The sequence below is a fragment of the Nicotiana tomentosiformis genome, chromosome 6 (assembly GCF_000390325.3).
Source record: "Nicotiana tomentosiformis chromosome 6, ASM39032v3, whole genome shotgun sequence".
Classification (NCBI taxonomy): domain Eukaryota; kingdom Viridiplantae; phylum Streptophyta; class Magnoliopsida; order Solanales; family Solanaceae; genus Nicotiana; species Nicotiana tomentosiformis.
The window spans coordinates 26070036-26086375 of NC_090817.1; the positions used below are offsets into that span (position 1 = coordinate 26070036).

Here is a 16340-nt window from a genome sequence, read left to right on the forward strand (position 1 = left end):
TGTGAATATCCGCACGGAAAGGGATCAAAAGTGCACATTTTAAGTAATGGAACGTTTCATGTGTTTAATCGAATATTACAAGGATTACAATCAGACTTTTACAATACCTGAGAGACCAAAAATTCGTTGGAGTTTGTTTAGTCGGTTAAAAACTAATTAAATACTACCCTGTTTCAAAAATATTTGACACTATTTTCTTATTAGTCTGTTTCAAAAAGATTGATTTCAATATTTTCTTAATATGGAGTATTTATAGCTATACAAATGCTTAATAGGAAGTATTTTAAAATTTAAACCACAAGTTTCAAAAGTTTTACACTCATACAAATGATATGACTAATGAAAGATTTAAAACCATGTATCTCAAAAAGTTTTCCCTTATTTATTAAAGTTTGTGCCAAGTCAAACTATGCCAATTTTTTTGTATAGTTCATAGTTGGAAGTTTTACCTCATATAGCAAAGGTATATACTCTATTTATCATAAACCAAAATTATTTTAAAATATTATTTTCTATAGCTACCTTTTATATTTTATAGCAAAATAGGTATTTATGGTATATACTAACATTGAGATATGAAATACGCTATTTATATTTTTCCTCTCTTTCTTTCAATTAACACAAGATTCTCTCCGAGATTTTTTCTTCTTTCTCTCTTCCTTTTCTCTTTCTTTCAATTAACACACGATTCTCTCTCAAAATCCCAATAAAACTTTTCTTCTTTCTCTGTCTCTTTCTCCTCTCCCTTCGAGCAAAATACCTGCTTAGTTTTATATGCCGGATATTGCAATGGATTTGTACTGCTTAGTTTTTACGCTGGATATTTGCAATGGATTTGTACTACAATATTAGAAAGAAAGAGACTGCGGCTTTTTTCTACGCCGGATATTACAATGGATTCCTCTACACGGACACTGCAATATTTTTTACGCCGGAGAAGATTTTGAGGGCTAGGGTTTTTGTTCGTCTCCATTTTTAGTTTTAATACAATGTATACAATATTTTGCTTGGCCATAAAATACCATCTCCGGTGAACTTTCTTTCCTTCTTTGCTATTTAATCACATACAATGATACAAACACATTGTATTATGTACAAATTCACTCAAATACATTATATTTTCATATAAATACACTATTTTTTACATATATATATGTATTTTGAAGGTTTATATTTTTTTAATACAGCTGAATACACTTGTATTCATACATGAATACAAGATATAAACATTGAAATACACTGAATACAAACATTAAAATAGAACAGAAAATAACAGTGAATACATTTAATTTTAAAATACAGTAAAATACACTGAATACAAATAGAAATACAGTGAATACAACCAATAAAATATATTGAATACAACAGTAATAACATATATTAGGACTGACTAAAATACTGTTAATACAAATTCATTTGAATATACTGAATATAAAATATCGAATACAGTAAATACAAACATTAAATCTAATGAATGCAACAGTAAAAAAATATTGAAACACACTAAATACAACAGTTATATACAACTAAAAAATTATTCTAATTAATTGGATTGATAATGAGGCATGCTAGAATTGATTTTGTTGAGTTATATTAGGAATGTATCACGCTAATTGATATTATTTCCGTTATTAGATAACTGGACATACCTATTTTTAAGGTGATTGTCATTACTGTATTCATGAATACATGACGCTAATACATGTGAATACATGCGCGTACAGCTGGACTGCTATGATTTTAGGCATTTTTTGTTAGCGCGAATACATGTGAATACATGCGCGTACAACTGGACTGTTCTGATTTTAGTCGTTTTTTGTTGTTGTATTCATGAATACAGCAGCGCGAATACATGCGCGTACAGTTGGACTGCCATGATTTTAGGCATTTTTTGCTGCTGTATTCATGAATACATCACCGCGAATACAACGAATACACTACCGTAACAACTGAATAGTAGCTATAGGAAGTAATTATGTATATGATAGCTATAGGAAGTTAATAGCCATTAAACATTAGTGGTTTCTGAAAACTCCTCTTCATAGTTTAGCAATTTGTTAATAGATCATTTCAGATACCTCTCCCGGGGTTTATAATATTATTTTTACCTTCATGTTTTTATTCCTTTATTTTTAATGAAATTTTTTTTAATTGTTATAAATAGAATTGTATTTAAGGTGAATGCCTATCTTTTAGAGAGCTTTTAAAGTTTGTTACTTTGTGGCTAATTCACTTTTCTCCTATAAATAGAGGGGTTTTATCCATTATAATTCATCCCAAATCAATAAGAACTCTCTCTCTACATTTCTCTGCAATACCTTTCTTCTTCTTTTATTGTTTTATAACATGTTATCAACACGAGACTTTTTGCATGAGCCTCTTGTGTGAATGCATTGATATTCCTATACTAGGCATCTGTTGTGGTCACCAGACTTTGGGATAAGTGCAGGTACTTAGCTTGTACATAATATTAAGCATAACGATTGTCAATTATTACATGAACTTACTTCAGGAATAAATTCTGGATTTAAGGTAAGTATTTTACTTCATTTTTCTCTTTAAAATTCTAATTTGATTTTAAATACAAGCATGGACAATAAGTTTTAATTATAACTCTAATAGAGTTTGTGAGAAATTATAACCACACGAAGTGATAAAATTTTTATATCTTGCTATGATCAAATTCATGTATGATTATGAGCACAAGAAGTGGAAACCCGTCCCATTGAATTTATTTCATTCTCGTTCCCTTAAGAGAATGTGGTAGCAATATGTAATAAGTCTGAAAGAAGATAAAATTATTACCGTGAAGTATCAATGGTTGTGCACGTGACAATAGATGAAATTATAATCATCATCATTGTGGTAATGAGAACAATAAGTATTTTCAAAATAATCCTTCACTATGTGAAAGTAATATTTATCATTGATTTGACATGAGATTTTGTAAAGCACATATAGATGATTATGGTCCATTCATGATGTGAATATGACAACATGTGATTTATGAATACATATTTATTTTTGGAAGAATATGAACGTGCTAGTGGTAGTGAATATGTCATTCACCTCTAGAAAGAGGTTTGAGATGAAATAAAAAAATAATTTTATTATTATGGCATGAATGGTCATTGATCACATACATATGGTGATTATGCCAAAATACTATGGCAATGTGATTATTACAGGGTAAAAGTAATGGAATCAACATATCTTGCCTATAATGATTTTGACCATAACCATAATGGTGGAACTCTCTTTGAAAGATATATTTACCATATGGATATTGATGAATATGTGGTAGTACAAAATTAATTGAGAGCTCTGGAAGAGCCAGTTATTACTATTTTGGGAAAATAAAATTGATTATCAATAATGTATTATGTCGTAGTAAGTCTCAAAGAAACTTGTTTAGTTTCTAAAGTATTCACGAAAGTGGTTAGTTATATTGAGATTATAAATAAAGAAAAAAGTTAATATCTTCTATTACTACAACTTGTAGCGGGGTAATATGTATGTGAAAAGTTACCCGCCTTATTCTCCAGTTTGTACTACACAAATAAAAGAATGTCACAATAAAGTAAAAATTTATTGATATAAAAATCCATATCATAATAAACTTGAAGTTTATTGATAATTGTACATGTCATGGTGTAAACCTGAAGTTTATCAATATTGATAATTTATTCCTTTGGCATAATTAATTTTGCAATGTTAATTTAAGTATGATGTGCAAGAATAAAAGAGAAATTCACATGGGTAAATATTAAAGAACTAGAAAGTTCTTTACGAATTCTCTTATGTTGCTTGTTCTTATTAATTAATAGACCAACTAAAATTGGGATTGAATCCCATGAATGCCGGAAATATCAAAGGTGAATATGGGCTCATTCACCTGCCATGTATACCACATAAGATGCATTTATGAGATGGTTACATATGTGATTATTATTAAGCCACAACCTTGCGAAGTAACTTGCTCAATAATTTAATTTAGAGCATAATTTTCAGAATTTCTATTCAAGACAATTCATCTTGATAAGTTGGTTTAATCACAGTTAGTTTAGCAAAATAATATGTTAACTGCCTCCACTTAATAGCAAGCAATTGCTTATGAGAACAAAGTTATCTATATCAATTTGATATACGCAATATACGAAAGTATATTACATTCTACCCTCATAAGTGGTTCAGGGTGAGGAACCAAATAATTTCATCTTATTATTATTGATGTGCGGTGTATATTTTGATTAACATCATAACATACAAAAAATAGGTTTTCAAAGTTGAGGAAGCAAGTTAGTTTTTCTAACATGAGGGGGAGACATGATAAACACTTGAGAAAAAGTTACGTGGAATGAATTATCATCTACATCCTCGAATAAAATAATATGAACTTGAAATTCATAAAAAAATAATTCATCTGTAATATATTGCAAAGCATACTAGACGCATTTGTTGACCCAAAGAAAGTAACTATATTCTCACTGCAAATGTTCTTATTAGAATAAGTCCTAGAAGGACAAAATCTATGGTACACTTAAAGTGTATAGACAAATCGGTTTCAAATAAAATTCTTGATAAAGAAGATGAGCAAATAATCATAATAAGGAGGCAAGTGATCTGGAAGATCACATGACATAACACTTCATAAAGTCTTAGGAGAAGCTCAGGTACCTGAAAATATGAATGAAGAGATCTTTATGTCATATCTTTATGAAGAAAAAAAATGGTTGGAACCAATATAAAATGTTCGTCGAGTACATCTATGCTAATGATAAATATATACGAGGATCTTAAGTCCGGAGAAATAATTCAAGTAGAATTGGTTTCATATGAAAGACATATAGTTTTGGACTTGCAGTTCAAACACTTGAAAGTATAAAGTCAATGGTGTGTGCAATTACTTTTATCTATCTTATATATCTAGCATGACATGAAAACTTGATATGCATCTAAAGTCTATTTATATGGCTTATATGACTTAACTTATATGACAATCCCTGAAGGATTTAAATCGCTTAAAGCATATAAAGTTCTTGGTCCTTAAGTACCATTTCCTAAGTGTAATTTTTGTACATATGCATTTTTCTATAACCATAAGGATGATAATGTGATAATGAGAATTCTTACCTCTATGAAGATATTGAAAATACCATTCCACGACATTATATGAAGACATTACATATCTATCAAGAATGATGATTTTAAGGTGTAACATATTCTTTAAGTTAATATGGATGATTTGTTTATCAAATCTCTACCAACCATTTTTTGAGGATGATGCACAAGATTAGAATGCGAAGGCTCAAAGATGTGAATTGATTATCTCATCAAGGGGAGTTAATACGTGTTGTACTCTTTTTTTTTAATAAGGTTTTGTTCCACTGAGTTTTTCTTGCAAGGTTTTTAACAAGGCAACCAAAAGACGTATTGTTAGATATATAAACTCTTTATCCTTCACTAGAATTTTTTCCCACTAGGTTTTATTTTAGTTAAGATTTTAACGAGGCACATTATCTCTTGAATAGATATTCAAGTGGGAGTGTTATAGTTTGTTACTTTATGGCTAAGTCTTTTAGAGAGATTTTAGAGTTTGTTACTTTATGGCTAAGTCACTTTTTCCCTATAAATAGAGGGGTTTTATTCCATTGTAATTCACCCCAAATTAATAAGAACTCTCTTTCTACTTTTCTCTGCAATATTCTTATTCTTCTTTTATTGTTTTATAACATTAATATAAAAAAGTTACTACAATTTAACTAATTTGCACTTGCTAATATATTCTTTTGTTTAATTAAAAAGAAATCCAATATCAACAAAGGATAGAAATATGCATGAAATGCACGGTTACTATTTCCAAATCAAATTAAGAATTCCGATATAAATTGTGTGTCATTTTTTCGTTCCTCGAGATTCAAACTAGGTAAATTTTGATCATTTTAAAATATATTGTGCCATCATATTTACATGAGAAGAATGTTCACTTGTAATAATTTTCATATAGCTTTTAAATATCTAAATTTTAATTTTATATTATTGAGTTGATGTAATCCAATTTAAATTCGAAATTAGTCAAAATTGACTCTCGAAAGTGAAAAGTGACACTGCTTTTGGGACGGAGGAAGTGTAGTAAGTAATTTTTCTATCCAATAAGAAATCCAATATCAAAATGGAATAGGAGTTAGGAACATATTTGTAAAGCACCGTAAAATTTGGTAGATTTAAATATTTTATGATTCGCTAATGATTTATTTGGTCATTGTTTTGCATGCTAGGACTAATATCGGATGAGAAAAATATTATACATGCATGGTGTTATTTATACGAAAGTTTGGAAGTTGTCGAGTTGGAAACTATGCAATGGATTAAAGTTTCAAATAAGTTTGTACAAGATCCGACTTCAAACAAGCACAACTCCGAAGATATGAAGAGTTATTTGGTATACAACCTATCAAATGAAAGATCTAGGAGTCTAGTTTTCAACGCATTAAAATTGTTTATTATTTGGATATTCCTACGATAAGTTATAGTGTTTTTACTAAAGGGTATCAGAACCGCCGTGAAGCTACGCAAAGCATACTTAGCCGAGGCACCATCCTACGCACCTTGCATAGGTAATTCCAATAGCTTGCCAAAAGAAGAAATAGAAGGGCCTGGCCATGTGTAGCCTATGCACCAACGCTACGCAGGAGACTAACAAGCTAGGCAAGCGTTCAGATCATTTTTTTAAGGGGCTGAAATGTGGGTTTAGAGAGGGGAGAAATTTAAAAATAGCCAGATTTATAAGTGGTAATTGAAAAATAGCCATATTTTCAAAAGTAATATAAATTTAGTTACTTTTCATGTAAAGATAAATCTGAACGAAAACACTGTTCAAAATTCGGAAAATATTCCACTATAATATACTGGAGTTCCAGTATAATATACTGGAACTCCAGTATATTATACTGGAAGTTCATACACAGATGCTCCAATCTCCAGTATATTATGTTAGAACTTTTCGCGTGTTGGAGTTCCAGCATAATATACTGGAAGTTCATACACAAGTGCACCAATCTTCAGTATATTATGCTGGACCGGTCCGTGTTGCAGCAAAATAGTGACTATTTTTCAATGACTTTGCAAACGGTGACTATTTTTAAATTATCAGTCCGAAAATTGGCTAGACCGTGCTATTTTTATTTTAGAGAGAAAAAGAGTTACGTAGTTCTTGGATTTGGTCTTTAATCCTAGAGAAAACTCCTGCTGAAGGGTCTGTCGGGCGAATACAATCAAACATAATCCAATTCTGATGCAAAAATTCAAATTCAAAACAGTATTTTATGAATTAAAATTTTTATACAAAAAATTGAATATCTTAAAGTTAAAAGGTATAAAACATTTACAAAAAGGAAAAGAAAATTTTAATTTGTTACTGATATTGACCCTTGAGTTTGAATAATCCGAAGCGTATAAAAATATTTTTGATTTTTTATTGAGTGGGTAAAAATTGAGATCACTAGATAATAAAAACCTGAAAAAATATTGACTTAGCCTTGATTAAAACATAATAGCCACTCTGACATGGTAGTTTAGGCTTATTTTTTAAATTATATTGCGTTAAAGGAAATATTACAAGTAGAAGATAAAATTATAATCGATATACCTAATAAGATAACAAGACTTGATTTTTTTCTAATGCTTATATTCTTTATAGAATAAAATATACTATAACAATTGCATCCGAGGAAAGAAGTTTTTTCAAATTAAAATTGATAAAATTTTGTATAGGATCAATGATGTCTCACGGGAAGCTAACTGGATCAGATTAACAGTATTATCAATTGAAAAAGAATTATTAGAATAACTCAATTATAAGAAAATTATTAATAAAATTTTGCTTTAGGCCACCAACAATGTTGAGCCGCTCCTGAAGTTTAATGATCTTTTTAGGCTGATTCCAACTCTCCAACAGTTATATTAACAAGATTAGACCTTGGGAACGTTAGATTCTTGCTTGAATCTTCATTTTGGACGAACGACAAGAAATTTAAAATTCAAGATTTGGCCATGAGGTAATTTCTTCACCCCATACTTGAATATGTTTATGGATTAAATATGTGGAAGGTGTTGTGAAATAGAAAATAATATTTGTATGAAGAATCACACTATTACTTGAAATGGGTATTTTGAGCTAGGGTTTATAATCAAGAAGACGGTGAATAATATCGGGTTAAGGTAAACGATGAAATTGGGTTTTTCTAATGAATGGATTGAGTTCTTTAACATCTTAAATGGAGGAATTATGGTCGCTATTAGAGGTGTACATGGACCGGGTTGGTTCGGATTTTATCAAAACCAAATCAAACCCATTATATCGGTTTTGATTGGTTCGGTTTTATCGGATTTTCCCTATTTTTTGGGTTTTTTTTTACATAAATATTATTTTAATCTTGCATTATTAAAGTTATAGATAAAATTTTGATAAGTGAATATATGTTTACTAAAAATTTTAAAAAAAAATAAACATATGATCTATTAAAGTGATCTTATGGGAGAATTTGTTTTAGTAACACATAATAGTTTATTTTCTTTGTCGTCTACCAATAATTTTTTGTTGATGTACGCTTTCAGGGTTAACCAAATTTAATAATTAAACATAAAATTCAATATGATACCTAAATAATGATATGTTCTATGTAATTTTAGATTATCGAAATATCACTTCAAATTCGAAAAACAAATAATAAATCTTGGCATATGAATATGAAAGAATAAAGAGATGATAGACGCATTTCAATAACACATAATAAGAAAGTGATACAATCTATAATTTAAAATAAATAAAAATGAATGCACTTTATAGTTCTATTAAATATTATATCCCATGAGAGGATGTCAAATATTTCTAGACATCTTTTAAATAAAATTCTATACAAAGTCTTAAAATTATATATAAAAAATTACTATATATTTATATGTCGGTTTGGTTCGGATTTTTTTACTCAATACCAAACCAAATCAAACCAAACTTAGTCGAGTTTTTTAATCGATTTGGTTTGACTTTTCGGTTTGGTGCGGTTTTCCGTTTCGGTTTGTACACCCGAGAGAATCTTATTGATGATGAGTATGTATTGTAACTTGTAGATTAACTCTTGTTGAGTCATTTGTGATACATGAAGCTATAGTTAGCTAGAAGGACATGTTGAGCCGAACTTTTACATAGAATTATTTCTCCAAAATTCCAAGTCTTCCAATACATGTCTATATGTCTAAGAGTATATGAAATGTTAATGTATGGGACAAGTAATCATGCATTACTCCTCTGTTTTGAAATGAAACTACTCGAACTTTATGTTTTACAAGGTGTTGTGACTATAAGTGTTTCTAAGATTTCAAATAAACATGATAATACAATTTTCAAATGAACATGACTACGATTATAAATGTTTCAAGCCTTAAATGAAAATGAACATGGTGTTCATGCTTTCTCATGAATATGAATATGACTTCATAGCTTTCAAATGATAAATGCAAATGAATAAATGAAAAGAAATTTTTATGGCTATTGAGCCTAATCTAAAGATTATGTTAAAGGGCCAAAGGTGCCGATTTTTTTATGAAAGGGCAAAAGGTGCCAAAAGATATAAAAATATTTTGAGAGTCTTATTATGTAACGAGAAGGCATTGGTCGAAAGGGGCCAATACCCAAAGCTACACGTGCTGGTGTAGGACTATGGTCGTACCATTGTCTTGGACGAATAGATAGTCTCCCTTAGTTGGGAGTAACGAAATTGCTAGCAAACTAACGGTATTGTGGAAAGATGACTTAGCCGATCAGGCCGAGCTCGGACTCCATGCAGTACACATGGTGGTTTAACGAAATGTGGTAACTAATGAACTCCCACCAATGATAATAAGTTTGCTTAAAGCTCAAACTCTTATATGTTTTATGAAATGAAATGGTTATGATTTAATTTGCTAAATGGATATTTTATGCCTTGTTAAATTGATTCATGTTATTTGCATAGTCCTCTCATGTTCTCCCAGGGGGGTTTTCCAAAATGAATAAAGCAAAAGAGAACATAACTGCTTTTAATAATTGATTTCTAATTGGTCGAGGATCCTCCTGTAAGGTGCAAAATCTTGAAGGAGATCAATAAAACAAACTGCCACCTTGATGCCTAAAAACCAGGAAATTTTTCCACAAAGATTCTGCTATAATATATATACAGTAAAACAAGAGCTGATTTACTGTATGAAGAAATACAGTAAAAACTAAGTAATATATGTATAACCTTGATTTACTTCTCAAAATACAATACAAATGATGTCATTTTCCCAGCCTCAAATAATACTGCATCAAAATTCTTCTCCTGTAAGATAAAATGGCAACTAATCAAACAATCCAAGAAATATTACTTCTTTAGATAATCTCTCTGCAAAAGGTTTTAGGAGCCCTTCAACATGTCCTACATTAGCATGTAGAAATCTCTTTAGTAACAAACACTGCAATGAATTGTATGAAAAAGATGCAAGATGCAAAGAGCCAAAGACCAAAACAAAGTAGTGTACAAACTAAAGGTAAGTTAATGAAACAATACAAGATGTCGAATAAAGTGATTAAAGACATCATCCTGCGGATAAGGATGAACATAATGCTACATGTCCTAAGAGATTCAAAACTGAATGCAACTAAGGAGGAGCATTTGCTGGTTGCAGTAAGCATTTGGAAGTATAGGCACAGAATCGCAGTCATCACTCACTGATTTCTTAATCTTTTGCTTAGACGGAGCAGCAACCAACTTTTTTCACAGCTGAAACATCATCCTTGCCAACATTAATAGTTTGCCCCTTTGGCAATGCAGCAGGATCATCCCCAACTTCTAGCGCTTTACGACAGACCACCTTGTATATCTCAGTCAATACTTCTGTAAAGGCATTCTCAACATTCAACGACTCGAGTGCTGAAGTTTCCATAAAGAAGGTACTCTCTCTTTCAGCAAACGCCTTGGCATCCTCTGTCGAGACAGCACGCAAATGACGTAAATCAGCCTTGTTCCCAACAAGCATTATGACAATATTTTGGTCCGTATGGTCTCGAAGCTCTTTTAACCATCTCTCCACATTTTCAAATGTGACATGTCGAGTGATATCGTACACTACTAATGCACCAACAGCCCCTCTGTAGTATGCACTTGTAATTGCACGGTACCTGTTTCCCCAAAACAGGAAAAGAAAGTTCTAATTAGTCTCCACTAATCTAATAAGATGCCAATTTAACCACACCAAAGAGAACAGAACAGAGTTCAAACCAAAGATTGAACAGGGTTCAAACATAAATTTTCATACTTAAAATCAAACCCTAAAATGAACTTATCAGGAATTAGGCTAGCTGGCAGAAGAAAGTCACAGGTTGAACGATAAAAAAGCAAAGAAGGAAAGCAAGCAAGATAAGGCTAACCTAAGAGAATCACAACAAAAGAACTCTAAATTTCCAACAGTGAACCACCCCTTAAAAATGGCATTATAAGGAGATTAATTGTAACAGCTAAGCTGCTGAAGTAGATAACAGTCGACTGTCATGATAGATAAAGTGCAAATGGTACCCATTCTTTAAAAAAGAAGAAAAGTTGCTTGAAAAAGTCAATTAACAATTCAATGAGATGGTGTTAGATAGGAGAATATAGACTAGTAACCATAAATGCAAAGTCCAACTGTTCCAGCTAGCCTGCTAGAAACATAATGGTGACAACCAGCTAAATTTGCTCCATTCTTTAGCTATCCGTACTTGAAGTGCTTCTTTTTTTTACTTATAGATAAGATAATATTCATATTTGATACCTTAAAACCTCAAAAAAATTTAGCCTTTGTGATAAAGAAGAATCATGCTTGTATGGAAGTTCACCGTGCAGATGTCACTTTTTTCCCATGCCTAATTTACCATGATAGAAGAAAAATATGTAGAAGGTCATCATTTAGAGAAGTCAAAAGTAAATTCAGGTCAACCAGTGATGACTTAGCACGCAACTACACTTGCCGTTGCCTAAAGGAAACCCATAGTGACTAACTGGAGGCATTGACCCAGAGGGAAAGTCCGTCCCTAATAAGTTGTATACTTGATAGCTAACTACCAAAAGCAACTCTATAATAGCATCGGCAAGACTGTGCAATCCTATTCTTTACATCCTCCTTAGAGAAAGATACTAAAACAAGGTACCACAAAGACAGGGCAAGGAAATAAGAATCAAATCTCAAGGAAAAGAACCTCGTAAAGCCTGGTATTTAAGCGGAGAATGGTAGAGGAGTGGCCCATTATCCACTGAGTTTCGAACTGTGTGATACGGGCTCTCGGGGAATTCTTGGTTATCCCAAAAAAAAAAAAAAAAGGGACCCATAAAAGAAGGAAAAGATCTAGACGAGAACAAACTAAGTAATGTGGTTTATTCCTTAAGAGGCATTCTAGCTTCTATATATATCTCCAATTGAATTTCAAAACTTTCTCTTTTGGCTGTGGAACTACCGATTATTCAAATCTTGCAAAAACTCAAAAAAAGTTACTAACTTTTTTTCTTTCTTTTTGGAACTGTACAAACTAAGTATTTCAAATTCGTAGAAAACCTGAACAACCCCACCTTAGAAAGTCAAATTAGGAACTTTATACACAAAATTCAAGTGAATGAGATCAGTTAATTGGCCTCACTTATAAAATGGGATTACCAGTTTACCACTGTTCATTGATCACACGAGATTCAACCTATTTTTTTCCTTAGGACCAATCGCAACCTTCAAAACTCGGGATAATAGGCCCGTCCCTCTATCATTCTCCACTAAATTCAAGTGAATGAGATCAGTTAATTGGCCTCACTTATAAAATGGGATTACCAGTTTACCACTGTTCATTGATCACACGAGATTCAACCTATTTTTTTCCTTAGGACCAATCGCAACCTTCAAAACTCGGGATAATAGGCCCGTCCCTCTATCATTCTCCACTAAAATGTCAGGCTTAGTTTGTAGGATGCACTGCTCGAACCAAGATTCAATCTAATTTTTTTTATAATGGTAGTGTCCGGAACAGTTTATGCACAGCCCGACAATTCCATCGGTACCTGCTACCTCCCACCAGCGCAGCTATCGGGTAACACCAAGGCTTGGGCATATGGGAAGAAATTAGCTGGTGTTTGGATTCATTTGACCACTAGGTCACACCCACGGGTGCTAGATTAAAAGTAATATTTGCAGTCAATAAATCCTAGCATGCTGTTTGTTACTAAGGCCAAATCTCTATCACGTGATTAGCATACTATAGCAGTGAAAATTAGATGAAAATGAGAAGAAAAAGAACCTTTCTTGGCCAGCAGTGTCCCAAATCTGGGCCTTAACGATCTTATCATCGACCCGAATGCTACGGGTAGCGAATTCAACGCCGATAGTGGACTTGGATTCAAGATTGAACTCATTTCGCGAAAATCGAGAAAGCAGATTAGATTTGCCGACACCAGAATCCCCAATTAGGACCAACTTGAACAGGTAATCGTAGTCATCCTCAGCTCTGTACCCACCTGCCATTTATATGTTAATCTCTTAATTGCAGTATAAATATACTTACTGATTATGTGGGTGTACTTAAAAAGAGAGAGAGAGAGTTGAGAGTTCAAGAAAGTTGAAGTTTAAAAAGCTGGAGCTGCAACTCCTACTAAGAAGGTAGCAGGTATTAAAGGGTTCATTTGAGGATTGTGACTTGTGTTAGACACAGGAAAAGTGAGAGTTGAGTTGGAGTTTTAAGGTTAAAATGCTAAAATCCTATGTTTCAATGCAAAGTTGAAAGCTTTTTACAGCAGTGAAAATGGAATATGCTGGTCAATTACACCTTCTCTATATTTTCTACAAACATATAAATTGCCAAATCTAACAGACTTTCAAAAATTTCAAAACTATTTAATTTTTCAATTATCACCAAATTCTATGCCCAAACGCCTATAAGCTCTTTAACATTGTATGCATTTAAGTTTATCTAATAAAGTGTAAATGTTTCGTTTGTACTACCAAAATATTTACAAAATTAATTACAATTAAATATGTGGGCACATTGTTAAATGATAACAGGCAAATTAAGGTAAGCAGATGCAAATACAAAGATTTTGGGAAGATGGTGCGCTATTATGGAGAGGTGAATCCAAAATATAAACTTTCCAAATTCAGCGTTAGTTTTTTTTTCTTCATATTTGTCTATACTCTTCAATGTGTCAAACTTGAAAATTATGAAAAGAATACACCAAACAAAGAAAAAAAGTACTTAATTAATACGCAAAAAGTGGCAGACATGTCCATATCTTGTGGGTACGCCAAATTCTAGAAAAAATAAGATAGATTCTTATAAGATTTAACTTTGAGTTTCACTAAGAAAAATGCACTTAATAATCATCGCATCATATTATACTTTGAGCTTGGTTGCACATATATATTTAAGTATTTTTTTTAAAATACAATATTTTATATAATCTAGGGAGGGGAGCATGGGTTCACGTGACTCTGGGACCCCTAGATACACCCCTATTAAGGACCCGTTTGTCCATGAACCTTTTTTTTTCTTTTTCTGGAAAATATTTTTCAAAAATGTGTTTGTCCATGAAATGTTGTAAGTTTTTGGAGATTTTTCGAAAATAATTTTTTCAAAAACCAAAATTTTAAATTCCAAATATCATTTTTCAACTTAACTCCAAAAATTACTTTTTGTCAAAAATTACAATTTTTATGTCCAAACACCTGCTAAATCAAATCGCTAGAAGCCTACAATTGGTTAAACTACACCAATAATGTATACAATGTAAATGCTAAAAGTTTAAATTATACAATAAAAAATTCAAACAATCAATTTATATAAAAACTAAATTGAGGTAAGTGAATGTGCTAAATGCTGGTAGGTAAACGAATTAACATGTCAAACACCCATTATAATAGTAGGTTAAACTATGAGAACAACAACAACAATATATTTCTATAAGTGAGGTGTGGGAAGAGTAGCGTGTACGCAGATTTTACCCTTACCTTGTGCAGGTAGAGAAGCTATTCTCGATAGACCCTCGGCTCATGTAAGCACAATATCAACAATAAAGAAATGCAATACAAAAAATGAACAAGTCAGAGAAAGGAAACATAAGCAATAGCAGGATATTAACAAACTGAAACAAAAGAAATATCAGGTAATAATATGAATCTAAGAATAAGCCACAACTAGAGTAATACTAAAGCTATCGGTATGTAAGGGAAATACGTTTTCCTACTTACTATCCTTCCGCCTTAATTTTCGACCTCCACAACTTTCTATTAAGGTTCATGTCCCCAGTGAGCTGAAGATGTGTCATATCATGCCTAATCACCTCTCTCCAATACTTCTTAAGCCTTCCTACCCCTCCTTAGACCCACCATGTGCAACCTCTCATGCCTCTTTATTGGGGCATCTCGGCATCTCCTCCTAACATGTCGTACCATCTCAACCTCACTTCCCACAACTTATCCTCTATGGAGGATACCCTCACCTTGTCCTGAATATCTTCATTCTTGATCCTGTCTCTCCTAGTATGCCCATACACCCACATTTTTGCTATTTTCTACTTCTGGACATGAAAATTCTTAACTGACCAACACTCCGCCTCATACTATAGTCGGTCTAATCACCACTCTGTAGAACCTACCTTTAAGTCTTGGTGGCACATTCTTATTACACAAGACAACGGAAGAAAGCTTCTATTTCATCCATCCTTCTCCAATACAGTGTGTGATATCCTCATTAATCTCCCTGCTACCTTGGATTACTGACTCAAGATACTTAAATTATCCCGCTTGGGAATGACTTGAGTATCAAGCTTCACCTCCATTTTGAAAGTGCAAGAGGGGGTGAATTGAAATTTATTCTTTCTTTTGCGAGGTAGTCGACTAACTTGCGTTCTAGTCGACTAATATTTTCGAAACTAAGTACAAGAAATGAAATTGCAGAAAGTAAATGATACAGAGTGTTTTTATACTAGTTCGGATTCAGAGTGAATCCTATGTCCAGTCCCCTTGGGTTGCAAGGGTGATCTCTTTCAAATATGATGTGACCTAGTACAGATGGGTTGATGTTGTTATACACCAATAACCTTTTGATCACTTTGTTTTTCTCTCCTATGGTTTATACAATGCTTCACCAATATTATTTTCTCTCTCTCTTCTCTTCTTAGTTACACAAAAAATCTATGACAGGTTACAATACTTGTTTGAAGTAGAACAAAGAGATTGATTTTAGTTTGATCAAAGTATATGAATCCATGACGTCTTCTGTAGAATATATATGGTGAGTTGGTTCCCATTCTTCA

At 32.2% G+C, this 16340-nt stretch overlaps 1 protein-coding gene across 1 annotated transcript; it reads right to left on the reverse strand.

Moving 5' to 3' along the window:
• Nucleotides 1–10535: 10535 nt before the first annotated feature.
• LOC104108590 (ras-related protein Rab11B) lies at nt 10536–13748 on the reverse strand. Its single transcript, XM_009617663.4, has 2 exons — nt 13331–13748; nt 10536–11197 (listed from the first exon to the last, which is right to left on the reverse strand). Exons 1-2 carry the CDS (start codon nt 13552–13554, stop codon nt 10768–10770), a joined length of 654 nt encoding a protein of 217 aa, XP_009615958.1. The 5' UTR covers nt 13555–13748; the 3' UTR covers nt 10536–10767.
• Between the last annotated feature and the right edge of the window lie 2592 nt (nt 13749–16340).

Excerpts from the sequence above, each read along its gene's own strand:
- LOC104108590 (XM_009617663.4), bottom strand. The coding sequence starts at position 13,554 with ATGGCAGGTGGGTACAGAGCTGAGGATGACTACGATTACCTGTTCAAG. Across the intron at positions 11,198-13,330 it reads GACACTGCTGGCCAAGAAAG|GTACCGTGCAATTACAAGTG; the intron begins GTTCTTTTTCTT and ends TTGGGGAAACAG.